At 35.0% G+C, this 14,903-nt stretch overlaps 1 protein-coding gene across 11 annotated transcripts in view; it reads right to left on the reverse strand.

The window, feature by feature from the left end:
* The window catches only part of BCAS3 (BCAS3 microtubule associated cell migration factor), a 591,905-nt gene that overhangs the window by 301,561 nt on the left and 275,441 nt on the right, over window positions 1–14,903 (reverse strand). For 9 of the 11 annotated variants that reach the window (XR_005364629.1, XM_038547981.1, XM_038547978.1 and 6 more), the window contains exons 17-19: window positions 11,562–11,606; window positions 3,517–3,641; window positions 532–697 (exon numbers count right to left, since the gene is read on the reverse strand). Coding sequence is in view for 10 of the 11 variants with exons in the window: in XM_038547981.1 (XP_038403909.1) it covers window positions 532–697; window positions 3,517–3,641; window positions 11,562–11,606 (336 nt within the window). In the remaining variant the exon portion in view is untranslated. The remainder of the gene's footprint in view (window positions 1–531; window positions 698–3,516; window positions 3,642–11,561; window positions 11,607–14,903) is intronic. The other 2 variants (XM_038547982.1, XM_038547977.1) reach the window with 1 other exon arrangement.

Consider the following 14,903-nt stretch of genomic DNA (forward strand, 5'->3'; position numbering starts at 1 on the left):
GTTGCCTAAGGCTGAAAGGTTTGGTGAAAAAGGAGAGAGTTGCTAACAGGTATAGAGTTTCTTTTGGGGGTGATGAAAATTGCCTGTGGTGATGGGTACAGAACTTACTGAAAATTCACTTAAATGGGTGAACTATATTACATATAAATTATATCTCAAAAAAGGAATTACTGATATATGCAACAACAGGGATGGATCACAAGAACTTTGCTGGGTGGAAAGAAGCAAGACAAAAAAAAAGTATATACACTATGATTCCATTTATATACAATTCTAGAAACTATAAACTAATCTCTAATGACAGAGAGCACTGGTTGCCATGAGCTCAGCAGGTAAGGTAGGGATAAAGAGGGACAGGAGGGAGAGACCACAAAGAGGCACAAGAAAACATTTGGGTGTGACAGATATATTCATAATGTTAATTATAGTGATGATTTCCCAACTGCATACATGTCAATCTTTATCAAATTGTACATTTTTAATATTTTACACCTCAATAGAGCTACTAAAAACAATGGAAGGAGTTACTACCTAACCAGAGTCCAGCTGGCTCGAGGTGATGTCATCACTTCCAGTGGGGTGTCATCACTAATCTTGGGGGCAGTGCTGAGGGGTCGCGGCTCCATCATGTGCTCCACTAAGGTCCCATAGCAGCTAATAATGTAGAGAGATTCAACTACAACTTGTTTGGACTGATCTACAAACAGAAAAACAGACGCTGATTGTGTGATGATGGCAAAAAAGGGACACAGAATAATTTTTACAAGTTACTGACCTTTCAGTCTGTTTCTGAGGCTGTTGAGAGAAAATACGGCAGGAGATTTTTCACGAGGTGCCTCTCCTGCCTAAAGACTGCTTCTTAGAAGTAGATGCTCATGAATATGAGAATCTCTGTGCTATCAAAATATTTTTAAATCTTAAGCTATTTATTTCAAGAATGATGAAAATAAACTCAAAATTCTAATACAGTAAAACAGTATTTCACAGCCTTTTGTATTTTTCTGCAATGTAATTTGTTCCACATTAAACAAAATGATATCAGGTGGGATAGGGAAAGACTGCCTGGAGAGGAACACTGTATGAACTAAGATTTAGTTACACAGGATGTACCAACTTAACTGCATGAGAGGCTCTCTGTATGCCTCAATCAGCCTAACTGCTCTACTTTCTCTTGGAAAACTTTCTCTCTTTTTTTTTTTTTTTAAAGATTTATTTATTTATTTGAGGGGGGAGAGGTACAGAGGGAGAGGTTGGGAGAGAATATCCAGCAGACTCCTGGCTGAGCAAGGATTCCCAATGCGGGTCTTGATCTAACAACCCTGAGATTATGACCTAAACCAAAATCAGGAGTCAGACACTTAATTGACTGAGCTACCCAGGCTCCCCAAACTTTGTCTTTAAAATCTAGATTAAAACAAATAAATAAAAAAGCACGTCCTCCTCCCCAAAATCCTCTTTCTGCCTTCCTCTTCATGGGATTACTGGCCTCTATGGTAAATGAAGACCACTCATACTTTAAGGTCAGGTGCTGAATATGGATCTAATCAAATGACTTTATAAGGAGTACACATGTCTTCACTACGAAAACAGGTTTAGTCCTCTATCTTGGGTTTTACAGTAAACCTAGGAGCATATAAAATCGCTCATGAATGCTGGGTGGGTCACCTTATCTCCATGCCAGTGGAATCAATTACAGCTGATTTGAGAAAATGGCTAACGACCAGTCAGTGGGACATAAAGGAGTAGTAAGTTAAAAGGGTAATTAGAAGAGAACGGAGAAGCATTTGAAATCGAGCTTCACAGAGGGTTTTAACTAGTAACAAAAAGTCATTTTGATAGCATCATTAAAACTAAGGAGGTAACAAAAAAATAAAGATGGGATAAGAAAATGGAAGGCCTGCATACTTTACTGTATCCTCTCCCACTTAGGCAAAGAACCTGCTGTGCCTGAGATCTTATTTCCAAGGAAAGGGTCACAGAAAGGCGATAACAAGGGAGAGGGCTGATGTTTGACTGCCAATACTAAGCGTAAAGCAGGGCCATTTTGCCAAGAACAATACAGCCTGTGGAGCTGGGCAGAGAAGTGCTTCGCTAACAACTCAGTTTGTGACCTACTTTAATAGTGCTTGAAATAATAAGGGCAAAATTCTAATATTCAAAATTAAATACCTGGTCCACGAATGTAGGTACTCTTCTACACACTATAAGGAGTAACATACTAAAGCAGTAATTATGTAAAAAAATTTAGGTATTGATCTTGATGATCGAAGCAGGGATTTAAAAACCACAACTGGCACCTGTGTGGCTCAGTGGTTGAGTGTCTGCCTTCGGCTCCAGGCATGATCCTGGGGTCCTTGGATCAAGTCCCACATGGGGCTCCCCGCAGGGAGCCTGCTTCTCCCTCTGCCTATGTCTCTGCCTTTCTTTCGGTCTCTCATGAATAAAAAAAAAAAAATCTTAAAAAAAAACCCCACACAACTCTATATAAATTCAAAGAACAGTGGTTACCATAAAATATGATTCTTAGGGGCACCTGGGTAGCTTAGTCAGTTGAGCATCCAATCCTTGATTTTGGCTTAGGTCATGATCTCAGAGTCATAGGATCAATCCCCAAGTCAGGCTCTGCACTCAGCATGGAGTCTGCTTGAAATTCTCTCTCCCCCCTGTCCCTCTGCCTCTCCCTTGCTGTATGTGTGTGCACACTCTCATGTGCTCTCTCTCTTAAATAAATAAATCTTAAAAAAAAAAAAAAGGGATCCCTGGGTGGCGCAGCGCTTTAGCGCCTGCCTTTGGCCCAGGGCGCGATCCTGGAGACCCGGGATCGAATCCCACGTCGGGCTCCCGGTGCATGGAGCCTGCTTCTCCCTCTGCCTGTGTCTCTGCGCCTCTCTCTCTCTCTGTGACTATCATAAATAAATTAAAAAAAATTAAAAAAAAAAAAAGACAACTCATTTCTGAGCAGGAGCCTGTTTTTATCTCTTAATTTATAACATGGCAAAGTTGTTGTTGGTTGTTTGTTTGTTTTGTAAAGTCAAGATGGAGCTTTAGAAAATCTGGGTTCAAACTCTGATACCATCACCTCCTAATTGGTGCTTTTAGCTCAGATATTCAAATTCACTGATCTCAAGCTCCTTGTCTCTAAAAATAGGGATAACAAAGGTTTTTCTCTCCACATCTCAGAGGCAATCCATGGAATCAGCTTATAAAAATGTAAATATAAAATAATGTAAAAATGTGTGGTGGTATGGAATTAACAATGTTGAGGACTCTGGTAGACTGTCACCAACAGAACAAAATACAGACATTCAGATGGGAAATTTACTTCATATTTATAGTGAGAGGATGATAGCTTTTCTCCTTAGTGATGCTTGAGGAACTGAGGAAAGACATACTACCTGAAAGGAAAAAATGGGCTCAGAAAATACTGGGTTTGAGATTATTCATGGAAACTACTATGAATTTCCCTCAAGAAACAAAAATTACAAGTGTCAAGTTAAGCTTCAATAATCTACATACCTTTTTCTCTTTTCAGACCTGCATTATTTGCAAACCATGATCTGGATGTCCCAAACATTGCAGCCACACAAAATTCTCCGCCCATCGATTTGCTGGGTGAAATTTGTGGAGGTGGTTTAACTTTGCTTAAAAAATAAAATAATAGTAAGAAAAATTACCATGATGGAATCACGGACCTCAAGATAGTGACCGATTTTCCTTAAAATTCCACCCCTAAGTATTCAAACCCTTCAATGTGGACATGCATTTTGACTTAAGTAATAACTGCAGGTATGAGACTGTATTCTGCCATAAAAGTAAAATTATTGCAGAATTCTAGAATATTATCAAAATGGTTAACATATAAAAACCATAAAAATCAACCCCTTTTTGAAGTATGTATTGGTGAAATCCAAATCACTTCTTTTCAGATGGATAACATTTCTCTGGAGATTTTAAAGTACAACAAGAACCAGCATAAATATCTCACAATAATAAAATAGTTTATTATTTCATTTTGATATATAAGATATGAGATTGACAGTACAGTTGATTGGAGACAGCATGTATGAAAATAATGAAATGATACAAAATGGAGCCCTGCAAATGGTTCAGCCACAATGCCACATACAAGTTAGACAATGTAGGAGGAGAAGATTGAATGCTCCAATGCAATTATATTCACCAATCTTCCTATTTGTTGTTTATTTTTTTCCATGGGTGAAAATGATGTGTCTATTTCTGTTCTGTTCTTCACATGTTTGAGGACACATTAGTAACTGACATAACTACTGTAAGAAAGTACTTGCTTTCCTCTTTGTTTTCCCCAAATTAGCTTTTATGCTATCAACTTCTAATATCAACCTTTCATCTTCTGTGAAATCCTCTTATTTCTCTTCTCTTTGAATTTGGCAAAGGCTTCCCCAAAGCTCACTGGCAATTCTTCTGACCACCTCGGATAAATGGTGGTAAGGTTTCTCTCATTCATACACCAGAAAATAGCCTCACTGCATATTGGTCGAGATCACAGCCCAGTTGGGAATGAAAGTTCTGATGTTCCTACTCTGCTCGTCAGTCTCCATCATCAAATAACATTATTTTACCTTCTTTTGTTCACTATCCTTTATCTCTTTTATCTCTGAATAAAGGGTGAGAAAGATTGGGTTTTGGAGTCTAGAAGAAACCTGAATGCTGCCATTTATTAGCTGTGTGACTCTGATTGAGTTATTTAACTTCTCAGAGCTCAGGCCACTAATACATAAAATAAAAACAGTCATGCCTACTTTGTAGGGTTATCTTAAGCATTGTTATTTGTTATTTTATATTTGTTATTATTTGTTATTTTTTCTCTAAGTGTGCTCCCTGGCTAGTAGTACCACCTGAGAACTTCTCAAATATATAAAGATTTATCAAGCCAAACCCCAAACTCTGGGGGTGGGGCCTAATAATCTGGGCCTTTTTTTTTTTTTAAGTAATTCTTATTTTATTTTATTTTATTTTATTTTATTTTATTTTATTTTATTTTATTTTATTTTATTTTATTTTAAACAAACCCTCCAGGAGATTCTGGTGCATGCTCAGATTTAAGAACCACTGTATTAGGGAATGTGCGTAGAGCAATCAGGGCAGTGCCTTCCCATATCATGGTATTCAACAGTGCTTGTTAACTGTCTTCTATATGGCACACAGCCTTCAACTAATTTTCTAAAACATCAGACTGTGCTTTGGTAATCTCAGTTTCCAGGTCCTTATGACACTCGACATAGTCTTCCACATAATTTGTTTCCCCAGCCTTCTGCTCTGATACCTTCCTGCTAGGGAAAGCAAAGAGTTTGGATCAGAGGCCACTGTGATTGATTGGTCTTTTTGACTCTTCCTTTGTACCACATCTATGGTAATACACTTTGCCATATATAAAGAAGCCTCTTCTTTCCATCATTAACATTTCCTAATCACTTCACATCATTACTTCTAAAAACCACACCCATGTCAAAATACCAACACGTCACACTCAGACTTCCACTGACAGGGAATAAAGACACAATTTTGTTTTTGTTTTTCTTAAAGTTTCTGTGAGGAAATGAATCTGGTTCTACAAATAGTTTCATGTCTTCCTGGTTGCATCTGCCACAACTACAATAACCTACCAACAGAAAAGAAGACACCCCCCACCACCTACCCCAGAACAAACACGTATCTTTCCTCAGTATCAGGGTAACCGCCATTAGATTATCCTTCCTGGTTATGATGCACTCTGTTGTAATACCGTAGAGAGTAAATTCTCCTTCAAAGCCTGTATTTCCATCAGTGAACTACTATCACTGAGCTAGTAAGTTCCTATAGCTAGCACCTTTTACTTCTTTTGGTAATTTTTAACCTTTAGAAGTTTGGGGGGAGGTGGTTGGAGAGAGAAGGAGAGAAAAAACCATTCCAGAACTTGCTGAAAGGTGTTTCCAATTATCCACTATGTGTTTCTACAAGAATCACCATCAGGGAACAATAATACTATAATGTACAAATAAGCTTCACAGGGACAAATTCAAAGCTCTTTGCAAATTACTGAATACTATTTTTGTTTTTGTTTTTTTAAGGCATGTGGTAAGCAACAAGATAGAAAACAAGTGGTATGACATTTCTTTGGAGAGATTATGCTTCCCAAACAGACTTGAAAAACAATTGCTATTAGGCAAGATAGCTACCTCAATAACAAAGAGTAGAAATATGGTAAGATATCAAATTAGTCATTGGCCATGCAAAAATATATTGTGTATGTGTTTATTAGTTAATAGTCTAATCAAAGTCAAAAGCTAAAACTTCTTACACTTCCATAATGCTACACATAACTGCTCTGAACACATAATTAAAAAGCATCAACACTGTATTATTTCATACAAACTTACTATTTCCCAAAGAGAATAAGTATATTATGATAAAAGTGTGCTTAAAATTATATAAAAATGTAAAAAAATGATCATTTTCATTTTTATACATTATTTCTTCTTTTTCCTCTGATGGGGCCTTAATAAATCACATTAGTAAAAGTTTGTGTTTAATAAGTGATTAAAAGAGTTTTCATTCCTGGAGTGGCTGGGTGGCTCAGTTGTTTAAGTATCTGATTCTTGATTTCAGCTCAGGTCATGATCTCAGGGTTATGAGACTGAGCCCTGAGGCGGATCTGTGCCAGGCATGGAGCCTGTTTGAGATTCTCTCTCTCCCTCTCTCTCTCTGCCCCTCCCCCCCTAAAAAAAAGTTTTCATCCCTCAGAATAACTTGCTACCTCTTACATGGAGTAGTGCTGTGTGCTATGTACTGTGTACTGTGGAGGGAGCATATTTGGTGAACATATCATAGCAAGTCATTTCTATCATCAATCTATATTTGGAATGACTGTGGTATTTAACAAAACAGAACATAAAAATATGTGCATGTGTCCAGAAGACTTTCAGAAAATTAAAAGGAGAAATAATCTAAAGAAAAGATTACTACTAATAAAGTATTTCTACCCAAAGGGCGAAAATTTCACTTTGGTTTTTTTTTGTTTTTTTTTTTTTTGAAAATTTCACTTTGACTTACTTTGCCCTTTATCCTAAGTTTTAAAAAGACGAACAAGGAATTTTGAATGGAAGCAGATTGAACTTTTCCAAAGTGACCCAGAATATTTCTATTGCAAAATAACCTTTTGTTGGCAGAAAAATAAAACACTGACAAATGATGTATATGTGGAAGAAACAAAAGATAAAAGTATTAGCCTTGTAAATCATGATCACTTATGTATTGGTGACCCAATCATTTTAAGAAAGCATTCCAATACTATCCTTTTTTCTTTCTTCCTCTCAACATTTCCCTTTATTCCCCAAAAGGGGTTTAATAAATCCCATTACAAAACAACTGCAATTTTAAAAAGAATACTTTTGGGTGTTTGGAGGCCTTCCCTCATTTATTTATTAAATAGTCTGATATAAAAAATAAAATTTCAATGCATATGGTGTCCAGAAATTCAGTTGTGTTGATCATGATTTTAAATAAGAATAAAACATACTTATGGAGCTGATGGACTCCCTTCTACTGAGAACTCCTGCTCTTTACTCCCCTGAGCCCATCATAGATGGCCTCATGTTCAAAAATGAAAAGTAAAATCTGGCTTAATTTGTGAGCAGCGTGTAAAAGAAAAATGGAATTAATTCAACTTTCACCCTATCAGGCAAAATAATAATTCTAACATATATTTACTAAACTGGGTACAAGAAAACAATGTAATAAAAAGTAAAACAAATATACAAAGAAGTAACAACAAAAACAAAACCGAACAAATAAGGTACTAAAATTAAAAGTCAGGAGTTTCACTTTTTGTCACTCCTTTTGGGAGACTTAACCATCTAACTATAGCATGAGAATCATTTTCACTGCCATCGGGAGTTCTGGGGACATTAACATTATGACATCTTTCAAAATACTTACAAAGACTATTGAAGTTACCCATTGGCTTTTACTGTATTATGTAATCCAGTCAGATTAACATATTGAATTTCTCTTGCCTTTTTTTTCTCTCCACACCCTACTGCAAAGAGAAAAAAAAAGCAAAACTCTAATAATATCTGCTTTTAAAATTACGTCCATCTGGGTAAATCTACTACGTCCCATAGAGTAGGACATGAGTGGGGTATCTGTGGATGGCATGAAAAGCAGCAGTGAGGTCCATTGCCTTGTTCAGAAGGACACAAGTGTGGAAAGAACTAAATTGAGATAGAAGCACCGTTTTTTTTTTTTTTTTCCTTTCCTGGAACATAAGGGTACACTCAATAATCCACTTTAAATGTTAGACATAATATTGCTGTAAGAATTACAAGTGGTATAATGTCTGTGTATAAGAAGAAAAATCTTTCTTTATATTCCTCAGTGTGACTGAGCTTTTAAAAGGAATTTAGAAGTGTTCTCTCACTCTCGACTTTATTTTTCTAAAAGAAGAACTAAGCGGGGAAAAAAAAAAAAGAACTAAGCAGGAAACTGAAAGTATTATATTTTAAAGATATTAATATACCTAAAATTATTCTATTACAATTTATTCTTAAAGACCTAACAGATTTATGTAAATTTTACAAATAAGATTCTCTTTTCTATATAAATCTTTTCTTTCAAAAATGAATTTATATTTTAAATATTCTCAAAAGAACAAGATTAGTTTAAATGAACTATTTACATATAAATGGAATATTCTCAGTGCTAATTAAAACTTTAAATATAATTTGATTTGCAAATTTTAATTCTTTAAGGTTTTTATATAACACAAACACAGGTTATGAGTATAGGATGTGCTCAAATGGGCTACTTTTGTCTAAACTATCAGGCATATGTTTTTTCTTTTGATAAGCGATACTACATGCACATTAGGAGCTCAATAAATACTTATTACTTATTTATAATATTGAAAGCAAAATCCATTTTAAAAAATTCACAATGGCTATTTCCTTAAAATTTTTATATTAAAAAATATTATACGTGTGACTCTTTTACAATATTTTACACAGTCATTCAGACTCAAATATCCTGGAGGGTGCATAATCCCCAGAGTGTATAAAATGCCTAAAATGTTGAAGATGATCTGTATAACTTTTCAACAAGCTTGTTTTATTATCAAAAGGAAAAACATTATTTTAAACTGACCCACTGCAATTGCATGAATTTAAACAAACAAGTTTATCAAAGAATTAAGAATTAGTATAAATTGTAATCTATCAAAAGTAAACTCTTAGCTAAATACAAGGTTGCAACTTGAAAATAATTTTAAAAATGTACGAAATGTCCATTACATTTTAAGAGGAACTATAAAAATTTCATATTCTTCCAAAATACAAATACTACCCTGCAACTAGAAGTACTAAAAACATATTTATTTGGCAGGATGCTTTATTTTGTAACAGTAAATAAAAACATTCTCAGGTTGAATGCTAAATATCATGGAAAAATAGCAAAAACTGTTAAAACAAAGAAGCTCTTATAAACAAGCTAGGAGAAGTTGTCAAATTTATATTCATTTTGCTGCCTTAATTTGAGGTTTCATTAAGATCTTAATGGGAAAAACATGCACCACTAGTAAAGGAACGTATTTTAAAGGAGGATCTTTTAGGCTAGTATAAGTGACTAAAAACGAGTTTCTTGTGAGCTAACGATGGCATCAAACAAACCACAAAGCAGTCTTCTAAAAGACAGGCAATGATTTAAAAGTCTACTATATTTCATATATCCCTTTCTTTAATCTGGCTCTTTTAATCTTGTTTCAACCTCAAATCATTTCTGGTTGACAAGTGCTTTTGCTTAAATTTGAGGAGCACATAAGCTGTTGAAGGAATGGACTTTTCTTATTTAACATACATTTGTTACTCCATCTCTACTTCTCTGCTAAAACTTCAATCTCTATTAACATACTAAAACTCTTCTTTGTACTTAGAAAATGAGAAATTCATCCTAAGACAGAATCTAATTCTAAGTTTAGTTTACAAAGAAATTTTGTCATATGTTGAATCTGGCATTTAAAAACTGACTGCTCATCTAAGTTCCTAAGTAAGATCCATGTATCTTGTTTGTTTGGGGAAGAAATCTGGTTAACAAAAAGAATAAAGATTGACTTGCATGGAATTTTGACTCATTTATGCCCTGAATTTCTTAGAATAGTTTCACAATCTGTGTCCTAATTTTGACGCTGCATTTCAAGGGGTAAGTTTTTATGATTTGTCACCCTATTCTTATACGGTAATGAAATTTTCAGATGTTCCTGTGGCAGATTACCACTGAAATGAGTTTGCATCAAATTATGGTGTACCTTCAAGAATGATTTCAGTTTCTTTTTGTCCATGGGAAAAACAGTTGGGAGGTTTTTTCCCTAGGATAATGGTACAGTATGAACAATTCCCAGTAGCGGTTATGAGAACTACACACATGTGCAGAATTCTTTAAAGTATTCTGACTACATTTATAAAATTGATATACTTTACACATTGCCCCAAATTTCCTTTTGGCTCACTTAACTCCTAAAAGTGTGAAAAAAAAAATCTAAAGAAGCTTCTTTTCAAAAATGGTATTTTCCCCTTAAACAAGTAACATTTGCTGAGCTCTTACTATATATGCCAGGTACTGTTCTAAGCACTTCATATTGTCAGTTCATTTCATCCTTGCAATGAACCTATGATGTAGGCGCTACTGGTAATCCCTTTAACAGGTAAGGAAACCAAGAAACAGAAAGGGTTTAGAAAATGACACAAGATCATATAGGTAAGTAGTATGTGAATTGGGACTTAGGACTTCGACTGACAGGTCTGATTCTGGAGCCCTAACTCTTAGTCATAATGTTAAAGACAGCAGCTCCTAAATACATTCTACTTCACATCTTTACATAAAAGTATTAAATATACTGTTTCTTTTCTATGACCATCATGTCTAAGACTGACAAAATTGTATTTTATGCATTGTTTTATAAGAACTTACTAAATGAATAAGTTACAGTAAATTGGTGCTAATAACTCAAAATTATAAATTATTTAGGAGTTTTAATGAAATGAAACACAAATTTCCTCATCAAGGAGATCCTTAAATACCTAAACTCCTCAAAACAGAACTAACTCTATTGCTTTGGTACCAAATAAAATGCAGTTAAAATTTATAGGGTATTTTTAGTATATCTTAAATATATTTATATTTCAAAATAAATCATCTCTTTGAGTGTTCAACACAATGTGTAGGGAGCTTCTATCACTATCATACTCAAAGCATTAAACTTGGGTGTTAGCCTTGTCTTCTAACATACACTAGCATTGAGAGAATCCTTCTAATTTCTCATTTTTAAATATTAATCTGATTTTTTTATTTGACTCTTTAAGAAATGAAGTAAAATTTAAAAATCTGCTCTTTTAAAGCTTAAATATCAACATTCATGTCCATTCTACAAATTATTCAGTAATTTGGTGCATCTATCTGTGATCAGGCCATGCAACTGAAAACAAAAGTACAAAACAGAATTACTTTCTGAGAGTACAGCAAATGAATTAGGCATGCGGGACTGAACTGGGACTCACCATGGAGCTTTTATGGAAAAACACCCCGCTCCAAACAGATAAGGCCTTCATGGAAAAGGGGGGAAAATGCACAGAAAATTAGAGGAAAACTCATTTCACATTAACAAATACATGTATATCATACTGTTAATAGAGTTTGGATAAAATCACTGAAAAAATTAATAATCATTTGCAATTCTGCTGTAGATACTAACAAGTCTGATATAACCAATCACCAGAATGCCATGAAATATTAAGTCCCTTAATTTTCAAAGGATGAGCGATTTCAAAATGTCTATTTCTCCCCCTTTTCTGGAATACCCGTGGAGGGTTCCTAAAGTAAAATAAAATAAATTTCACTTCTGAGGCCCTAAAAACAAAGTACAAGTTAAATGGAATCATCAGATGGCGAAAAAAGTGGAATCAATAGCAACAGATGTGTGGTTGTAGGACACGAAATGTTTAAAATCAGCGAAAGAGAATGCAATAAAAAATTTGATAAGCATTATTTGCTCTTCATCGGTTGTAGCCTCAGAGCCACAGAAAGAAAGCATGTATTTTCCAAGCGACTTATTTAAAGTAAAGTTGAACTGTGTATTGAAGGCCAAAGGAACAAAAACCAAATATAAGTAGTATGATTTATTTCCGTGTAGGGTCATATTCCAGAAAATTAGCATTTCTCTTAAGAGTGCTACAGGTTGGCTTCTCCCACCTGCCTGCATTGGGCTAGGTCAGAATACTGTAAACTAAGGCTATAGTTGCTTATTTTAAATGCAAATGAGGATACAAATTCAGGCCTCATGGTGACACATATTTCTTATTAATATTCTGTTCACAGCCATTTCAGACATACTATGCATATCTGCACACAAAGAGGATTGGCTGATTTAACTATATCCCAAACAAAATGCCGCTGTGGCATCTGGTATGTGGAAGTGAAACATAGATTGAAAAGGAAAGCACACTGGCAAAACCTGGATGGTTTCTTCTTCAACTCTGACGCTAAAAACATCATAAAAAAAAAAAAAAGTTCCTGCTAACTGATTACCAGTTAGCTGCCTGGGAGTTGAGTTTTGCAAACGGAAACTTGGATAGAATGCTTTCACAGCGCAGAGCACAATTCTGAGGACAGATGCACAGAAGAAACGAGAGAACAGGAGGGTTAAGAGAAACTAATAACAGAAAGAACGAGTTGGAAGAAGTGAGATATTGAAGAAAAAGAAAAATAACCGCAGAAATGGTGCCAATGCAAAGCAAGGACATCTCTCTCATGGTTAATATGAACACAACCAAAGATATGATGTCATTATCCTTGTTAAATAGTGGATATTCAAACTTTTTTAATTGTGACCTGCAGAAATACATTTTAAGGCACAAGCTGGTGTATACATGAATACACCTAATGAAACAATAATTTAATGAATGTGGTTTTTGTCTGTAATCAACTTTACTATTTTCTATTTCAATGTATCATAAACATTAATGTTGGGATTTAGGTACAATAAAGACTGCATATTTTGACAGGGTAGGTCTGAGAGGGACCTGAGATTCTAACAAGCTGCTAGCTCAGGCCAAAGCTGTTTATTTACAGAACCAGTAGCAAAACTGCATTTTATTTTATTCTATTTCATTAAAGAAAAAAGTTAGTCACAATCCCCTTATCTGATTTCATGATTCACAAATTATATTGGAAAAAAAAATGTTACTGGAGCTCACCCTGAACTCTGACAAACAATGATTTAAATAACCAAGACCACTCGAAGACTCCAATCTCAGTAAAACAGTAATGCCATACAGAAATGATGAGAAAATGGAAGCTTCAATATGTTTCCATATGTCCACAAATACTTCTGAAATGAAGAGGTCATTGTTGGCATACTGTGCCCAACTTCCTTGAAGTTTCTTCATTAGGCAGGGCATATGAAATAATCAAACAGTTCAAATGATTCTGACACAAGCGCTGACCATCTGGAACATCTAGACATGAGTCGCTCTTCAGTGTGTATTATATCAACACCAAACAGTCTCCAATCTCATTCTAAGTATCAGACTACAGCTAATTTGTTGTAAAACATTTGAATGTTTTATCTTAGTCCTTTATGACTTAAAAGGGTCTCTACTGGCCCCCAAAACCAACCAAACAAAAATGAAACAAAACCTTCAAGTTTCTACATTTCAAAAGACCAGCTGATGTTCCCCACCTATAGCGCCAATAAATACCCTTTCCTAGGTTTAGGTTTCCTTATGTATAAAAAGGAAACACGTATTTGCCAAACAAATTAAACACAGGCTTAAAAAAAAATCTCCTAGATTTTCCTTTCTAGGCAATAGTAATGTGTTATCAACAAAAGATTTCAACAGCCATTTCCTTCCCCACGATCCTAAAACACATGGTTAACTCTCCAGACACTGTAGTAAACAGGCCTGTACTAAGCAGCAGCATTGTCAAATTTAAAGACAATACTGTTCTCACTGTTCACAGCATAACCCAATTGTGTGAGCTAAAAGTAACCCTTCTTCAGTCAAAAAAGGATCAACTGGCTAACACAGCTCAAGGGGAAAACAGAGGGCCGAAGAAACTGAATGAGGACCTGCTTTAGTATACACTTGGCATGTTCCCAATCTATACTTACCCACTTCTTACCCACTCCTCCAAACTGGACCTCTGCCACATACATGTAAAAGAAGAGCCACAAACTCCAAAGAATTAGAGTGACTGACATAATTACTGACTTCGTATGGGTAGTGTCAGCTGTTCTTTTGAAATGTGCCTGCTTCATCTTTCTCAGTAGCAAAAGAATGAAAATATAAAGTCACAAAGGACAAGTCCATGATCCAGCTGTCTTCACCTATGATTTCCCCTCCCCCTTCAAAATACCACAGTTGTAATCATATAGGGTATATGAGAGTAGTTAGAGAGAGGAAGAGAGTATGTGAGTGGGAGTATATGTTGAATGAAAATGGTCTGTATTAACATATGCAACTCAAATTATGATGTCCAGATATTAAGAATTTCTGTGTTTTCTAAACAGTATTAAGTTTCAGCAGGTTTAACAATCTTGCCATACAAAACCTTTCACTTTGTTACAATTATATCCTTTTTAAGCTGAGTTCTGATCGAAAAACATCAGGACTGGCCAAGAGATTAAAAATCCAGAAATATTTTTTATAGATTTATTTATAGTGCAACGTGAAACAACTTGACCATTAACGATTTCTTCTGGAGATTCTCAGAAGACAAGAAGAAATTGTGTTTTATATCATAAGAGTAACACCATGTAAGTTTTTAAACATTGATTCATTTTGTTAAATGCCACATAAAACCACAAAAGCTTTGGTCTTACAAGCTGAAAGTAAGGCAAA

This window comes from Canis lupus, chromosome 9 (genome assembly GCF_011100685.1).
Source record: "Canis lupus familiaris isolate Mischka breed German Shepherd chromosome 9, alternate assembly UU_Cfam_GSD_1.0, whole genome shotgun sequence".
Lineage (NCBI taxonomy): Eukaryota > Metazoa > Chordata > Mammalia > Carnivora > Canidae > Canis > Canis lupus.